This window comes from Haliaeetus leucocephalus, unplaced genomic scaffold (genome assembly GCF_000737465.1).
Source record: "Haliaeetus leucocephalus isolate CR32 unplaced genomic scaffold, Haliaeetus_leucocephalus-4.0 Scaffold636, whole genome shotgun sequence".
Classification (NCBI taxonomy): Eukaryota; Metazoa; Chordata; class Aves; order Accipitriformes; family Accipitridae; genus Haliaeetus; species Haliaeetus leucocephalus.
In genome coordinates, this window is record NW_010973072.1 from 6,579,353 (window position 1) to 6,595,191 (window position 15,839).

General features: G+C 42.7%; 1 protein-coding gene across 5 annotated transcripts in view; it reads left to right on the top strand.

The window, feature by feature from the left end:
* Window positions 1-15,839, top strand: part of ABCC1 (ATP-binding cassette, sub-family C (CFTR/MRP), member 1) — a 76,039-nt gene that overhangs the window by 44,237 nt on the left and 15,963 nt on the right. For 2 of the 5 annotated variants that reach the window (XM_010578509.1, XM_010578507.1), the window contains exons 21-31: window positions 282-420; window positions 1,331-1,538; window positions 2,388-2,698; window positions 3,571-3,770; window positions 4,303-4,429; window positions 4,806-4,907; window positions 5,951-6,097; window positions 7,342-7,500; window positions 8,988-9,154; window positions 9,929-10,123; window positions 11,417-11,537. In XM_010578509.1, coding sequence (XP_010576811.1) covers window positions 282-420; window positions 1,331-1,538; window positions 2,388-2,698; window positions 3,571-3,770; window positions 4,303-4,429; window positions 4,806-4,907; window positions 5,951-6,097; window positions 7,342-7,500; window positions 8,988-9,154; window positions 9,929-10,123; window positions 11,417-11,525 — 1,864 coding nt within the window. In that variant the 3' untranslated portion in view covers window positions 11,526-11,537. Of the gene's footprint in view, window positions 1-281; window positions 421-1,330; window positions 1,539-2,387; window positions 2,699-3,570; window positions 3,771-4,302; window positions 4,430-4,805; window positions 4,908-5,950; window positions 6,098-7,341; window positions 7,501-8,987; window positions 9,155-9,928; window positions 10,124-11,416; window positions 11,874-12,699; window positions 12,808-15,839 lie in introns of those variants that run through there. The other 3 variants (XM_010578508.1, XM_010578506.1, XM_010578510.1) reach the window with 3 other exon arrangements.

Consider the following 15,839-nt stretch of genomic DNA (forward strand, 5'->3'; position numbering starts at 1 on the left):
TTTGATTGCTTAACCAAGGCTTCTTTGACTGGCTAGCCTGTTACTCGTATCTGAAGATGGACAGTTGAGAACTGAATGCCATCAGGGAGGACTAGGAGTGTGCTGTGAGGGGAGCAGGGAAGCATAGTAACCACCAGCCTGATCATGACTGGTTAGGAGATTGATTATCACCAGAGTCATGTAAGCCACTGACTTGGAGCTGTGGACTGTTGAAGTCTATTTATGAAGTAAACACCTGGCCTATATCATGCTAAGACTGAAGAATAAATGTCTTCAAGCAGGCAACTCAGTAACTCTTCAACATACAGCAGAGACACTGGGAAGTCACAGCACCAGAGCAGCACAGCAGAGCTGCAGAAGCCGCTTGCTGAAAAGAATTCCTGGAAACTGACGGAGGCTGACACAGCGAAGACTGGGAGGGTAAGGTCTCCTTTTCCACTTCTGCACTCTCTTTCTGTTCCAGAAAAATACATGGGCTTCAGGAGAAAATAACTTCTAAAGACCATGTAACTGGGGTGAGAAAGGTTTGTGTGGATTCTTGGACTTGCTGCTTGTTGTGTAGTACTTCATGGAAGTGTTGCTGTGCCTTCTGTTCCCAAAGCTGAGCCCCAGGTTTGCATGCAGAAAGAGTGCTGACACTAAAACTGTTGTTTAAGCTGATGGGCCTGACCACGTCAAAGTTTAAAAGAAGAAATTAAAACCTTGCAACTATTTCTTAGAGAGAGGTTGTGACAAATTAGGTGACATAATGAAATCTGTCCTTCAGCATAAGGAGCTGGAGTTGACTTAGATGAATTTAAGCCAAGTTTCCACTGTAGACACAAGTGTCTAATCCCAGGATATCCAGGGCTTTCTGAGAAACGTAAGAGTGAGGTTCCTGGGAAAATGACAATTACACCTCCTAGCGGTGTTGCTTGAATCCTCTGGTTAAAGATAGATCATAGGATACAAGCCATGTGGAGCAAGGATTTGATTAAATGCTATATAATCTTGTGGTAAAAAGAGCATGCCAAAAACTGGAACTCCTCAGTGAAGTTTTTGGCTCTGCCACTGATGCTCTGTGTTACTTCAGGCAGCTCTCTCCCTACCCTTCCCTTTCCTTGGAAGACAAGGGAAAGGTTACGTGTGCCTGCCCTGGAGGGATGTCAGATTTGGCACATCTCCAGAGAACCACTTTGCAGCTTGTGTTGCCAAAGAGCGGCTCTCTAGAGTGCAACTGTTGTGTTTTTATGGCCTGATGCAGAGATATTGACTTTAAATAGGGGGAATTGCTGGTTTTGAAACTTAATCTGCAAAATGAATATTTTTTTTTTTCCCCTTCTGTCTTCAGGTGAAGGCAACAGTGTACTGGGACTACATGAAAGCAATTGGACTCTTCATCTCTTTTTTGAGCATTCTGCTCTTTATGTGTAATCATATAGCCTCCCTGGCTTCCAACTACTGGCTAAGTTTATGGACAGATGATCCTGTTATCAATGGGACACAGCAGTACACAAATGTCAGACTGGGAGTGTATGGAGCACTGGGAATTTCTCAAGGTTTGCTTGGTCTTTCCTATTTTAAGATTAGCTGGTTCAGAATGCTTCTAATGTTCTTGGTGATCTTGTATCCCCAGAACTGCAGCAGCAGTTTACTAAGGATTTGAGAGTGGGGTCGTTTTTTTTTTTTTCTCTTTGTAGAAAGATGAAAAACTTGAGTGAATAAAAAAAGGGCAAGCAAACCAACCTATAAAATTATTTAGTTAGTGAATATGGTTTTCTTTTGTACAAAACAAGAATGGAAGTGGTTTGCAGGGGCTGATGAGCCAGTAGTTAGTGATAAAATGTCTGACCCAGGAAATGGCTCCTTAGGCTGTAAACAAACTGCTAGCCTGGTTCAGAGGGACAGTTTGTCACAGGAGGCCATTGCTATGCTGCCTCCCTTGCAGCCACGGCCTGGCTGAGCTGTGTAGGCAGGTGTTTCCTCTGACTGTTTGAGGGTCCATCCGAGGCACCACGGGGAGGCCAGCTCTGCATCTTTTTGTGTCCTCTTTGTGGTCACTCCAAGTACCTCATTTCACAATTGCCATAAAAATCCTTCCATAAAAACTAAATGCTATGTTAAAATTCAGTGGTCTTTACTCAAGAAAAGTGGTCAAATATTACACAAAATTTTGTAATGGAGAAACAACTTCTTCCGTGAGTGAAATGTGGTGTTTTCACTGATATTTTTTTTCTTTTTAAATTTTTTTTTTAAATTACTTGAAGTAGCTGCTGAGTCTACTTGTAGTGAACCCTGGTTCTCAGGATTATTGTACTAGAGACCTGCTAATGCTAAGTGATGATAAAATTAAGGAAAGTGTTTTGTGTGAGAGGTGGAAGCAGTTAAAAACAAGTCATCTTTTCTAGGTATTGCTGTGTTTGGCTACTCGATGGTTGTGTCAATAGGGGGAATATTTGCTTCGCGACACCTGCACCTTAACCTGCTGCACAACGTCCTCAGGTCTCCAATGAGTTTCTTTGAACGTACACCCAGTGGAAATCTGGTGAACCGTTTCTCTAAGGAGATAGATACCATTGACTCCACTATTCCACCAATCATCAAGATGTTCATGGGCTCGACATTTAATGTGATTGGTGCTTGTATCATCATTCTGCTGGCCACACCTATAGCTGCTGTCATTATTCCACCTCTGGGACTTGTCTACTTGTTTGTCCAGGTAGGGGGGTTTACCTGGGGGCACTGGGACCAGCAGTCACTTACCCTCTGTTAATGAAGACAGTTCTTTTCTGATTCTGCACGGGGATGGATTTTAATGTGTTTGACTTGAGTCATGCTTGACTGACTGTGCTTTGCATGGTTTCTTGATTAGCTGATGTCAGCAGAGCATTTCCTTCCGTTGTCAAGTGTAGAGTGACTTCTGTGCAGAAGGTAATCCTTGAATACCTAAGCAGGCTTTATAAAAACGCCATTAGATTTTGAGGCAAATTTTGTATAGCTTGTTGCTCAGAGCCCAAATACGGAAAATGTATGGGCTTTTCTAAAACTAGCTTCCAAACAAAAGAGTAGCCTTTAGAGGGGTATGTGTACATTGCTGATGTGCCTGTTTCATCAGAATATTGTTTATAGAGAAGAGGAACGATGTCAGCCTTTCAGTCCTGTCTTGTGTAGGCAGAGTGTGCTTGCTTCACTCTTGCTTTACTCTTAGAAATCTAGTAGAGCCAGTACAGATCAGAGGGAAGCTGGGTTATGACTCTGACTCTTGAATTAGTAAATCAATCGGGCTGCATTAGTAAACCTTAAAGGCAGTGATGTGTGTGTTTTATAGTGTTGAGCTAAGCTTGCAGAGAGGAGAAGGAGGAGAACGTGGCTATCGCATGAGGTGGTTTGATTGGTGGTTGTTTAAAGACAGCAGCGTGTATGTATGTAATGGTCTTCAGGCCTAGAAGTGTTGGAGAAGGCTTGTATTCTTATGTGTAAGTTGAATCTCTGTAACTGACAGCCCAAATGGCAGGGAACTCTCTTAGGATTCCCTTCGTCTTTTCAGATGCAGTCCGTATGTAACCATAATTCTCATACTCCGATTTGCAGAGATTTTATGTGGCCACTTCTCGTCAGCTCAAACGCCTTGAGTCTGTCAGTCGTTCTCCTGTATATTCTCACTTCAACGAGACCCTCCTGGGAGTCAGTGTCATTCGAGCCTTTGAGGAGCAGAAACGTTTCATAAAGCAGAACGACATGAAAGTGGATGAAAATCAGAAAGCTTATTATCCAAGCATTGTTGCAAACAGGTAACAGTGGGATTGAAATATTGAAAGGCAGTTATATAGGGAGGGCATGGTTCTGCTGCCTGTGCTTCTTATAAATCACAGCTCTCAGCATACTTGTCCAGGGTAGGGAAGCCTGTGTGGATATATCCGTTTCACAGATGTTTTGCTTAAACTTCTATGACGGAATGAAGATTACTTCCGAATTTCTTTTCTTTCTGAAAGTTCCTGCCTTACTTCTGGGTAATGTTTTGGTTTTTTTTTTTTTTTAAAGTTTTGATTCATTGATCCCAATGTTAACCACAACTGCTTTCTAAAATAAGACAGGAATTTATGTACCTGAAAGGTTTATTAATTTTGGATGCCTCTGGGTTTGCATGCTGCTGGAGCAGAATATCAAATACCTTGCAGTTCCTGTGTCACTGGCAGTACACAGGTGCCGTATCACTAATCTTTCCAAAAAACAACACGTGTGACAGAACAATTGATTGGCCACATTCCTAATTTTCTGTGGGTGAATTACTGGAAAGATGCATTACATTTTTCTGTCTTGCAGGTGGCTGGCTGTCCGTCTGGAGTACGTAGGGAACTGTATTGTCCTCTTTGCAGCATTGTTTGCAGTGATGGCACGCAACAAACTCAGCGCAGGACTTGTTGGGCTTTCAGTGTCCTACTCACTGCAGGTAATTTTACCTTTTTTAAAGAAAAAAAAAAAAAAAGCTCTGTATTGTAAGACTGCATCAGAAAGTTAGAACCTTGCTATGGCTTTGGAGGGAAAACTAATAACTAATATAAGGAACATAGAGAATACTACCTACAAATAGCATCTGGGAAGTTCCTTCTGTGCTTTGCCTGTGTTAGGGGATGGGGCTAAGACAACTCATCCTCTGCATATTAAAGGCATCTGGACTTTTCTCCTATCCAGCACTGATAAGCCAAGGTCTCATCTGTGTTCATGCATTCCATGAACTTGCAGTGCTTTGGTTGTTTTGTGTTTTTTATTTATTGCGGGTAACATATTTTGTGTAAATTGCTTCTAGACTTCTTTTCTTCTTGCAGATTACAGCGTACTTGAACTGGCTAGTTCGCATGTCATCTGAGCTGGAAACCAACATTGTTGCTGTAGAAAGAGTCAAAGAATATGCTGAAATGGAGAAGGAGGTACATTGAGTTGTCCACCACACCTGTAGAAGTCAGTGCCCTGTTCTGAAGTCTCACCCACAGCCTGGCTGAATGGGTTGGAGAGTGCAGCTAGGCATGTCCTTTGAGCTGAGGGATGGGACACAGCTTAGTCCTTTCAGTGCTCTCCCTCTAGGGACAGGCTATATCTTAGCGTGTAGTTCCTGTGGGTGCGTTTGAGGTGTATCCACTGATATTTACACAGTTGTTATTTAGGAAATGTGCTGTTCTGCCATGGGCTAAGCAGTGGAGCTGTACAAATGTTTTGGTTTCCTAAGTGCTTAAACTTTTTTTTTTTTAATTTGTGTTTCACTTTTTGCTCTCAGTGTGGGGAGTAAAGAGGATTTACTTTTTTCATTTTGATTCATATCACCTAACAACTCATTTCATCTGCAGTTGTACCCCTTTTGGCTACAGAACAGAGTTCCCTATGGCTTCTCTTTGCCACGCCTGTCACTTGAACCTGAGTTGAGTCACTATTTTTGCAGCCAGACCTTATGAGGACCCTTCCTAGAATTTTCTTCTCAGGTTCTTGTAGCAGACCAGTGTTTATACAGTTAAAAGGCTTTCTGTCTGGCACTGGCAGTGAATGCAGTGGGGTGTGTTCTCTCCTCTCCCACCTCTGTGGGAAGCTGATGCAGCAGCTGTTTACTTTACCAGCCTGTTAATCTTTTAGTGCTTATGTCTCAGTTAAACTGCTTCTAGTTGCACGTCTGGCTTCTCCAATGGTTTCCTTACTGTGGTGGGGGTGCACAAGCAGGCTATCTGAATACATGTTGCATGTATGATTCTGCCATTTGTAAGAGGAAAGTTTATCCAGCAAGTGGTACTTGTGATAGCAAAGCCCTTGGCTACACGTACCATCTGCCTTGGGGCAGCTCTTTCCCTCTTCCCATCACCATCACAGTTCCTTTTGCAAATTACAGACTAACAAGGATTTTTCTTAATTGCTTTCCTTGAGTCCTCCGAGCCCGTGTCCAGTTGAAGGAGGAACTGATCAGATGCATTTGTGTGGTTTTTTTCAGGCTGAATGGAGTATTGAGCAAACCGCCCCAGCAAGTACCTGGCCCGAGGAAGGGAAGGTTGAGTTTCGAGGCTATGGTTTACGTTACCGGGAAGACTTGGATTTGGTTCTGAAAAACATAAATGTTACCATAAATGGGGGTGAGAAGGTAATGAATCTGGATTTATAGTAGACTAGTACTGTTTATAAGTCTGCATGCATAAGCTGAAGAGAGGTCTATCCCTGTTCTGTAGTGTCTCTTGGGTCCTTAAGAACTAGAAGAGCTTCTGTAGAATCAGTCGTCTTGTAACTGGCAGATGTAGTAGGCTTTTATCCTTTTTGGGATGTATCCTGCATCATGGGATAAAGATACGCTATTACGTGGGCTTGTGAAGTATCTTTTGGTCTGGTTTCGTAAGGAAGCGAGGTTTACGCTGTCTTCTCTCCCCTTCCCAGGAAATTTTGCTAATTTGTTTGCCGTAAACAAAGAGGAGTACAGGTTGCAGAGCGATTATGTTAATTATAGTCTCAAGAAAATGAGCTACTAATTAGAGGGGGGGAAAGCCCTGGTCTAGTGAGGCAGAAGTTGCAAGGTGAGACTTTCTGCAGGAAAAAAATGGGACTTCAGAGCAGATTCACTGGATCCAGCAAAACTGATGGCGATATGTGTGTGTCTCTCCTATTACTTCCTCGCACATGTGCTCACATGCATCCTGCCCCAGTCCTGTGTGGATTCTCTGGTGTCTAATAATAGTGTGATCTTGCACGGCAGCATAAAAGGTAGCTGCAAGACAGACCGACTATCCGGCTTCCTTATTTGTGGTATCCAGCTAGGCATTTGCTTTTTTCCTGAGTGCACGCTTCCTACCTACAAATATAGGCAGAATACTACCTCAAGAGTGGTTAGAAAGGGCAGATGGCAAGAGATATGTCAACCAACCAAAGTAGCAATCTTTTCTATTTATTTAAAAAAAAAGAAAAGAATTGGTGGGGACTTCAGTCTAACTGGGAAACAAAACATGAAACTGAGTGCTTTTGGTATATTTTTGCTATAAATTCAAACAAGATAAATGTCAAGTCAGCAATTATAACTGTGAAGGGTGAACCAAACAAAGGATTAGGGAAATCTTGGCCTGCTCTACCCAATTCCATCTGCCTTTCTAGGAAAATTGAAAACTGTGATTGGATTGCAAGTTTTGAGACTGCTTTTTGTTCTTGTTTTCTTCGTATCCAGTGATTTTTTTTTTTTTTTTTTCTTCCCTTTTGATCAGCCTCAATTTGTTATGCTGTTTTGGGGTGTTGATAGCCCAGCAAATATGACAACCTTCTGAAAATGTGTCACTTTCAAGCAGATGCTTGGAAATGCTGTAACTCTTCCTTGGAGTAAGTTGTTCCTGTATTTCTTCCCAACAGATTGGAATAGTTGGAAGAACGGGAGCTGGAAAATCCTCACTTACTTTAGGTTTGTTTCGGATTAATGAAGCAGCTGAAGGAGAAATTATTATTGATGGAATTAATATTGCAAAGATAGGGCTCCATGACTTGCGGTTCAAGATCACCATCATCCCTCAGGTAGGTGCAAAATCCTGCCATTACCAGAACTCGTTTTGTAACAGTGCTGTTTCTCTAATGTACTAGGGAGAATGTATTTATTCCTTTTGTGATCTATAGCTATGAAATTGAGTCATTTCAGCATGCTCTTTCATGGACTTGAAACCAAGATTTTTTCTTAGACTGGCTTTGATTTGCTTGTGCTGGGTATCAAGTAGGAGCTTGGCTATGGCCGAGTTGTGGTGTGGAACCAAACCCTTGGCCTTTGGACTCATGGGCCTTGTCAGCACCCCATGCTGATCACTTAAATGCTATAGACAGCTTAGCCTGAGTGGGGAGATCTGATCCCAGCTGAACACCTGATCGGAGTCCCTTAGTTAACTGGGACCATTGCTCTTTTGGCCAGTAGAGGGGAAGTAAAGTCTGAGTATTTCCATTTGTGGAGAGTCCACAGGGGAGTTTTTCTAGGGATAGGTTTCCGCTTTCATTTTAGGTAGTTCCATTCCTTTTAGAAATGGAATGAAGGTACTGCGTAGTCTAGTTGTGAGGGATGGGGATTTTGTGTTGCTATGTCAGGCTTCATATGCACTCTTCGGGCCTTTGTACAAAGCATTCTGACTTCGGCAGGATCTCATGAGCGAGTTGTGCAGTACTGTTCACGCACAGAAACAAGTACATAATCATCCCAGTCTAGCCCAGCAGCTGTGGGTTTGATAGTCGAAAATGTTTGGAAATACGGATTTACAAGCACTGGACTTGCAGTCTCAAGCCTTCTTATTCTTACCATGTAGCCTTTATTGACTGCCTGTTCTTATTCAAAGTAAGACCATAAAATGTGGTTATATAAATCACCGTTGCAGCATGCTGGCAAAAACAAGTGAGCACACTGTAGAAGGTTTTCTGCACTACTTCTTTTGGAAATCTGGGGGGACTTTGCTTTGTTCTTTTGATCACTTTGCATCAGTCTGACACTACTAGGTCAAAAGTATTTCCAAAGTAGTATTTCTCCATGTCCAAGAAAAAATGCATTCATTTCACTAATACTGCAGCTGAAGACTTTTGAAATATTTACAGATGGTGTAATTCCCTAAGAAGTGGAAAGTTGACCTAATAGTCCCTGCTGACAGAAGGTTGGGCAGGGAGTGCCTGTTCTTTAACTTAGTGGCCCAGTGAAAAAGTTGGCTGCTTGTGATTTGTTTTGTTTTGGGTTTTGATTTTTTTTTTTTTGTTTGTTTTGTTTTGTTTTCCTGGATTCATGAGTTACTGAGTCATGGAAAGGTCTGGAGTGCCAGATTCTGCAGAGGTCAGGCCCCCAAGAGGCATAAGGAATAAGGGTGAGGGAGAATAACTTGCTGTTGGAAAAAGTGAGGTCTCACTCCTAAACTCAGTAGATTAGCTTGCTTGCAGCTGCATCTGGACATGTTGTTTTTCTTTCACTATCTAAGAAGTATTTTTGGAGCACTTGCCATGTTCTGTGTACGTTGTCAATTACCTCTTTCTATGACTAGGATCCAATATTGTTTTCTGGCTCTTTGCGTATGAATCTTGATCCTTTTGACCAACACTCTGATGAAGACATTTGGAGGTCTTTGGAATTGGCTCACCTGAAAAACTTTGTATCGTCCCTTCCTGATAAACTTAATCATGAGTGTGCTGAAGGTGGTGAGAACCTCAGGTATGTCAAAGAACCGTGCTTGTGAATATTGCCTTGAGAACTGAGAGGTGTGTGTGTGTGCCCTTCCATCTGCAACTAGACTTTCCACTTCCAGAAACCTTGCAGCTCATTTGGGACAGTATGTATCTAGACCCTAGCAATAGCAATGCAGTTTGGGGCTCCTCCCCCTCGCTCTGTATGAAAATCTGGGGAGGGAGTTGGGGAATTCTTAATGCATGACCAGGCAATCAACCAGCTAGGTTTTATTCAACATGTTTTAAACTCTGAAGTTTGGGAATTTAAAGTAATTTAAGAAATACTCGGAATGCTGCAAGGTTTGACATCTTGGGCAGTCTTGGAAAGGATCTTAGTAGCAGCAACCTGCTATTTATAGCAGATGCTCTGAACTTACCATGGCTCTTGCCCAACAGATGCAATTTTTCTGACGAAGTTGTTAGCTTGCTTTTTGCACTGTAACAGGGATATATGTTCGGTCTGTAGAAACCTTGTAAAGTCCAGTCCTCAACACTGCATTGATTCAGTGAATCAGCCTGATGCAGTTATGGTGAAACTATTTGTAATGTATTCTCTTATTACACTGCCAGGAATTCATTGTGAGGGGATGTAGTTTCAGATGCTGTTAGATACTCTGCAGTGAAGTAGTAAGACCAACCTTATCTATTTTGCTGGATTCTTGGCACCTATACTTTAGAACAAGGAATTGCTAGGCTTCAAAATGAATACTGCAAACTTGTTCTGACTTTTTTTCCCCACCCTCCCATCCCATCTGCGTAGCGTGGGACAGCGCCAGCTGGTGTGCCTGGCACGAGCTCTGCTCAGGAAGTCGAAAATACTGGTTCTAGATGAAGCCACAGCTGCTGTTGATCTTGAAACAGATAAGCTTATACAGTCAACAATAAAGTCTCAGTTTGAAGAATGTACTGTATTAACTATAGCACATCGTCTGAACACAATAATGGACTACACAAGGTAAAGTAATACCACTTTTATCTTGAAGAATGGCATGTGTGACTTGCATTGTGCTCTATTTAAATGAGCATCTCTGCGTTAGCTAAATGTTTACCAGCGCATTTTTAGCCACCTCTCCACAGAGCTGCTGGAATACCTGTTTTGATGGGTGGTGTGTGTCTGTGTTCTGGCTTGCATTGGCTGTGCTTGGCCTGGAGAGCTCCTCTGATCCTTCTGTTGCACTGCTGTTGTGCCATTCCTGCCCAGGCAAACTGGGAAGGGGAGGGAGGTGAGGATAGGAATCTATTCCTGGGCCTTGCCTTAATTTAGGCACAGCTGGAAGAGGCATCAGAGCTTTAGGGAGCTCATACCCTAAACTAGGCACAGACAGCATAAGGCATCAAAGGGGGAGGTCCTGTGCTTGTTTGAGGTTTATCTGATGCTTCTCTTTCCATCACTTTTGGTTATAGTTCATACAGCCTCCCTCACCTTCAGCTGCCTTGCTAAGGTGTGGTTGAGGGCAGAGTTGTTGTCTCATAATTTCAGTTTTAAGCTCTCTTGTCCTTTTTATCACAGAATGGCAGAGAGCAAAGTGACCAGTGACAAGATTTTTGTGTACTTTTGTAGACCTCTCTTTGTGCTGTCAATAGTGAAAGATAAGAAACAGGAACATTGCCTGTGCCAGGCCCAGCACCAGCAGTAGTGTCACCAGATGAACACCCAGTTTGGTCACGGCAGCGGGTAACACCATGCAGCAGCACCTGCTAAGGGCTTAGCAAGCATCTCTGCAGTGCCTGGCCAATTAGTGGTGGTAGCTGAAGGCAGTGTTTTAACTGTGAGCTGACTTTACTGACTGCTGTAACTTCTTTGTAAACTTCCTAATTGCAGTTGCACGTTTGTTTTGCATAAGCTATGTCTTCACTTGTATTTCGTCAGCAGAAGCTGTATAGCAGCAGCTGATTTGGTGCAGTATTACGGGAAAGTTATCCCGGATCTTGGAAGGTCTTAGGGGCCCTCACCTTGACAAGAAGTGCTGCCATCTAGTTTCTGGCTGGCTCAAAGCACAGTCAAAAGTCTCATGGCTACCTGCAAATGACTGGGTAAACATGCTACATAAAAAATAGACCAGACAGACCATCTGCAATGAGGTCAGGAAGGACAGAGTTGAGAACCTCTGTCCATTCATACAGTCTGCACTGTCTTCACTTGCATATAATGGCTATGCTACAGTCAGTTTCTGTCTGTATATATGTATCTGTGTTCATTGGCTTTCTGCATCTTCTTGTGACCGTGTTTTTTTTCCTTGTTTTACAGAGTTTTAGTCCTGGACAGAGGAGAAGTGGTGGAGTGTGGTAGCCCAGACCACCTACTTCAGGAAAAAGGCATTTTCTATAGCATGGCCAAAGATTCAGGCTTGGTGTAGCATTTGAACTTGGTTAGTTCCTGTGGGAAAGAGGGAGGTGATACAGTCAGAGAACTGTAACTTCCCCTGAGCTGGTGTGAACTGTACAGTTCAGTTTCAGACCTAGTGAAAGCAGACAGAACATGGCGATGGAAGTAACGTAAAAATGCAATTTTTTTCTTTTTTTATTCTCCTTAGTATTGATTTTAGCCAGCTTTAGGAGAAGCACATACACTGTGCAAAACAATCCAGAGACTTTTAATTTTTGCCTGAAACCTGTCATTATATGCTCAAATGTAAGGTGGAGTGATTAATCAGAGAAGTTCAGAAAAGCTTTTTCTTTTCATCTGCTCTTATGTTCTGAAGTTCCCCCCCCCTTTTTTTTTTGTTTAAAACATTTTTGCAAATGCTAGTTATTTGCTTGTTTGCTGATTCCTCATTTGATGAGCCACCTATTGTGGGATGCACTTGGAACATTTTGTGGCATATAGTACTATAGTCCAAAGATTCTTCTTCTTGTGAAATAACATGTGTGCCAGGCTTTCTCATTATGGCATTTACTGTACTTGGTTAATGCTTTTATGCATTGTCCTAAAGGTTTCATGTGTTTACAGTGTATAGCAGCAAGTTCACTATAATATGTCAGTAGTACTGATGTGAAAAAGCACAGTCAACTTCAAAGCAGTATTTAAGCATGTCTAGAATGACAATCACTCCAAAACCAAATTCGTGCAGCAATTGGTGTGTTGCGGTATGCAGTACCTGATCTTACACCCAGTTCACTCAGGAATTCTGATTTGGGTGGCGAATCCTGGTGATGCCTGTGGGGACTAGGCTGAGAAGCGAGGACTTGCCCGAGCGGAGGTTGCAGGCTCGGTGCGATACGGATTCTAATACCCTTGGCTTTGGCAGTTCTGTGCTTTAATAGAAGCTCTGCCACATCAAGGACCATTAGCCTTATATCGAAGAAACATGCCCTTCACACTGCTGCTGTTGACTTTTAAATTTTGTGGGAAACTTCTGTTACAGTTGTTTAAAAAAAGAAGATGTTACTGTTCTTAAAGTTGTGTGTCAGAGGGGTCTAACAATTCAGTTAGCAATGGAGTCTGGTTTTTGAGATCTATGTTGAATGTTCAGTTTTCTGTGGGAAGAAAAAAGTTACTTTTCTCATGTTCTGATTAGTCTTTTTTTAAAGGAAAATGCTGGAAGAAGGCAAACTAAGTCAGATGGACCCAAATACTCAGCACTCTGAGAATGTGGACTTCGGTGAATGATATTGCTGACCTTAATACTAGACAATTGTCTTCTTTAGAGTAAAACTATTTATTTTTTTGTAAATTATGACTCTCTGAAATTGAATAGACTGAAATTTTCTTTGGTATTTTTTGTAATGACTATACAAAGAACTTGAAGTAAAAAAATTGTTTGAAAGATAGCATGATGTGTCATTTTTTGCGTTGTATTTGACAAAAGGTTAGCTTTGGCAGTTCAGGTTTTTGCCTTGAAAATAGAAATTACTGGTACTGCTTAGACTAGCCAGGCTGCTAGGCCTGATGTCTGGGGAGTGTTAGGGTGGGTAAGAAACCTTGAGTGCAAATAACTGTGTGTTGTGGTAGGGCTGGATCACATCTCATGATTTCTCTTGTAATTGGAGTGCTGCAGTTTGTTGAGCAGACCAGGTAATAACGATGGATCAGTAGAACAGGATTCTGTGATGCTGTGGACCTTGTCATACCTGTGGTGTCCATGGCCTATGCCTGCCACATTTCCTGGGCAGCTTGGTGTTAACTTCCTCTGTGGAAATGGAATAGGCAAGGGGTGATTTGGGAGTTTGGGGAGGAGGGGTAGGTTTTGGGTTTTCAAATCACCTAATGTTTACGCAGCATTGTGACGGACAGAAGGGTGGAAAGATTGGAGCAAATGGTTAGTAAGAAACGGAGTATAGAGCAGAGAAATGAGCTTGTCAGGTGAGGTGCGTGGCTGGTGTTGTTTTACGCAGCTGCATTAAAATGGAGACAGATCTATTTGCAGAGGAGACCCAGAGGAGGAACTGGGAGTACCACCATGAGACCTTACCCACTTGGGGACAGTCATCCTCCAAGAACGCTTTGTGATCCTTCCCCTTCCACTCCTTCCTGGGAGAGCCCTGGGAAGGAAAGGGGAGAGGGGCCACTGGCACTGGACAATGAGACAGTAAAGCTCCCCTGTGTTCTCTCTTTGCCTGGGCAAACTAGTTACCACCAACACCTTCCTCAAGGCAACGGTGTGGAGAACGTCCAGTGAAGGAATTCAGACATGATTTCAAATACCTTGAAAAGCTTTGTGGGTTTAGTGCAGCTTGTTACTGAGATGGGGACCAGCAGGTACTCTGCAGGTTTGGGATTGAATTCAAAGGAGGTTGTATTGCTAGATTTTTTACTTCAGGGAAACTGATTTCAGATTTGAGGAAAAGATGCTTTCCATTGCACACTGATTAACAGATGTTTACAAGCCTTGACATATCCATGTAAGTCCTTTGAAAACAATGGAACTGCACTTAGGAGCATGGTTTGTTTGAAATGCAGAACTTGCAGAATTATGCTTCCACTGTGGAAAATGTTTGCAGTGGAGTTGTCTGTGCAGGAATGATTTAAACTGCATTTGCAGTCTCAAACTGGGTACACTGGAAAGTGTCACTGGATGGTCTCTGTCCTGTTCATGGGCTGTTTGTGATCATTTGGGGAACTGCGTGTCCAAAATGCTGTATTTTTGCAGGATAACCTTATAAATAGTGCAGCAAGGGATCAGAAGACTGCTCTTTGTGTGTGCTTCAGTCTTGTTCTTTTTCAATCATGTGGTTATTAATATGCATCATTGTGTTCTCCCAGTTCTATATATTTATACTCTTTCTAGTACAAACTGTTCTGCCCCAGCTCTGGAGTAGATACTCTTTTCTGTTTGCCCTAAGTACCTGTCAGTGCTTTGTGCTGTTGTTGCATTGATTCATGATGCTGATTTCAAATGTCTGTCCTCATAAAAATGATGAATATCTTGTCTGGATTTAACTTGAACAAAATTGTATTATGCATGATGAGGATCGGTCTGAACTAACCTTTACTGTGCACAGAGCTAGCTGAACAAATGCAGGTTTCTTCCCACAGAACCTGTGTGTAAGAGCAGTGTCATATAGGTACTTTGGGGTACCTTGAGGTAGGAGCAGTGTAGCTGTGAGATCCTGTTTCAGCTAGGAAAGAGAGGGCCATATGCTGATCCCTGCATACAGTGTTACTGGGACCAACTGCAGAAAATGATAGAACTTGCTGCAAGGTAAGCTATTAGAATCTGGCACTAAAACCAGCAGATTTTCCTTATTTAGTCTGGTTTCATTTTTGTGTGTGTTGTTTGGACCTAATGCTTATTTAGTACTTGGGACACTGTCAGCACTCCTGGGTAAGTGAAACCTGGCCTGGCAGCATGTGACCTGCAGTACAAGAGAGTGTTGCCATCCAGCAGGGATCAGTGGTATCACAGCCCAGGATGATGAGCCTTCCCTCCAGCTGTTGGGGGGCAGGGGGCAGCACTACTAAATTAGGGGTGTGACACTGAATTCCAGCAGCTGAGCTCGGAGTCATGTAGCAGACACCTATTTTCTTTGAGTGCCTTGATGTCGCATATTTTCCTTTACGCAGCAAAGCTAATGCCAGCTCTGAAAGACAGCATCTGGGACGGGGCAGGAACTGTACTGGGAGCGTGTACGGCAGCAAGCAGCTTAGTCCTTGGGAAGGATGTGAGCTGGACACCTTCATCTAGCTGCTGCAGAGCAGGGTTTCCCTGAAGTGTATTGCTGTGGCATGGCCTGAGTTCATCCCGTTCTCATCCCCCAGCTCCCCTCCTGGTGAAGAGGTAATTATTTGCCCACTGGGAGGCTCTTTATAGCTGGTAGTCTTGTGCTTCTGTAGGTGGGTAGGTTCTCACTTCCTACGGAGCATGTGGAAGCCTAGCTCCATGGTTTTTTTGTTTGGGGTGGTTTGGTTTTTTTATAAAGATGGCACAATTAATTTCATTTAGATCAGCAGAAAAAATGGAACCCTTATTTAGCTGCACTGCTGGCTATTTTTGTGTATTTTGTGAAAAAAATTGCCAAATACCTGTCAGGCCTGAAAGTAAGTGGCCAGACTTAGCATCCTTGGTCTTATCTAGAGAAAGGCTGTGCCTCTCCCCAGTTCATTCCATGCTCTTTGCTCTATGGACCATTTCTTCTAGTCTTTGAAAAGACCCTTATCTTTAAAAGTAAAGCTCTTTCTCTCAGAACAATTTTGTTCTGATCTGTTCATTAAATGTTAAGGATCTGTGAAA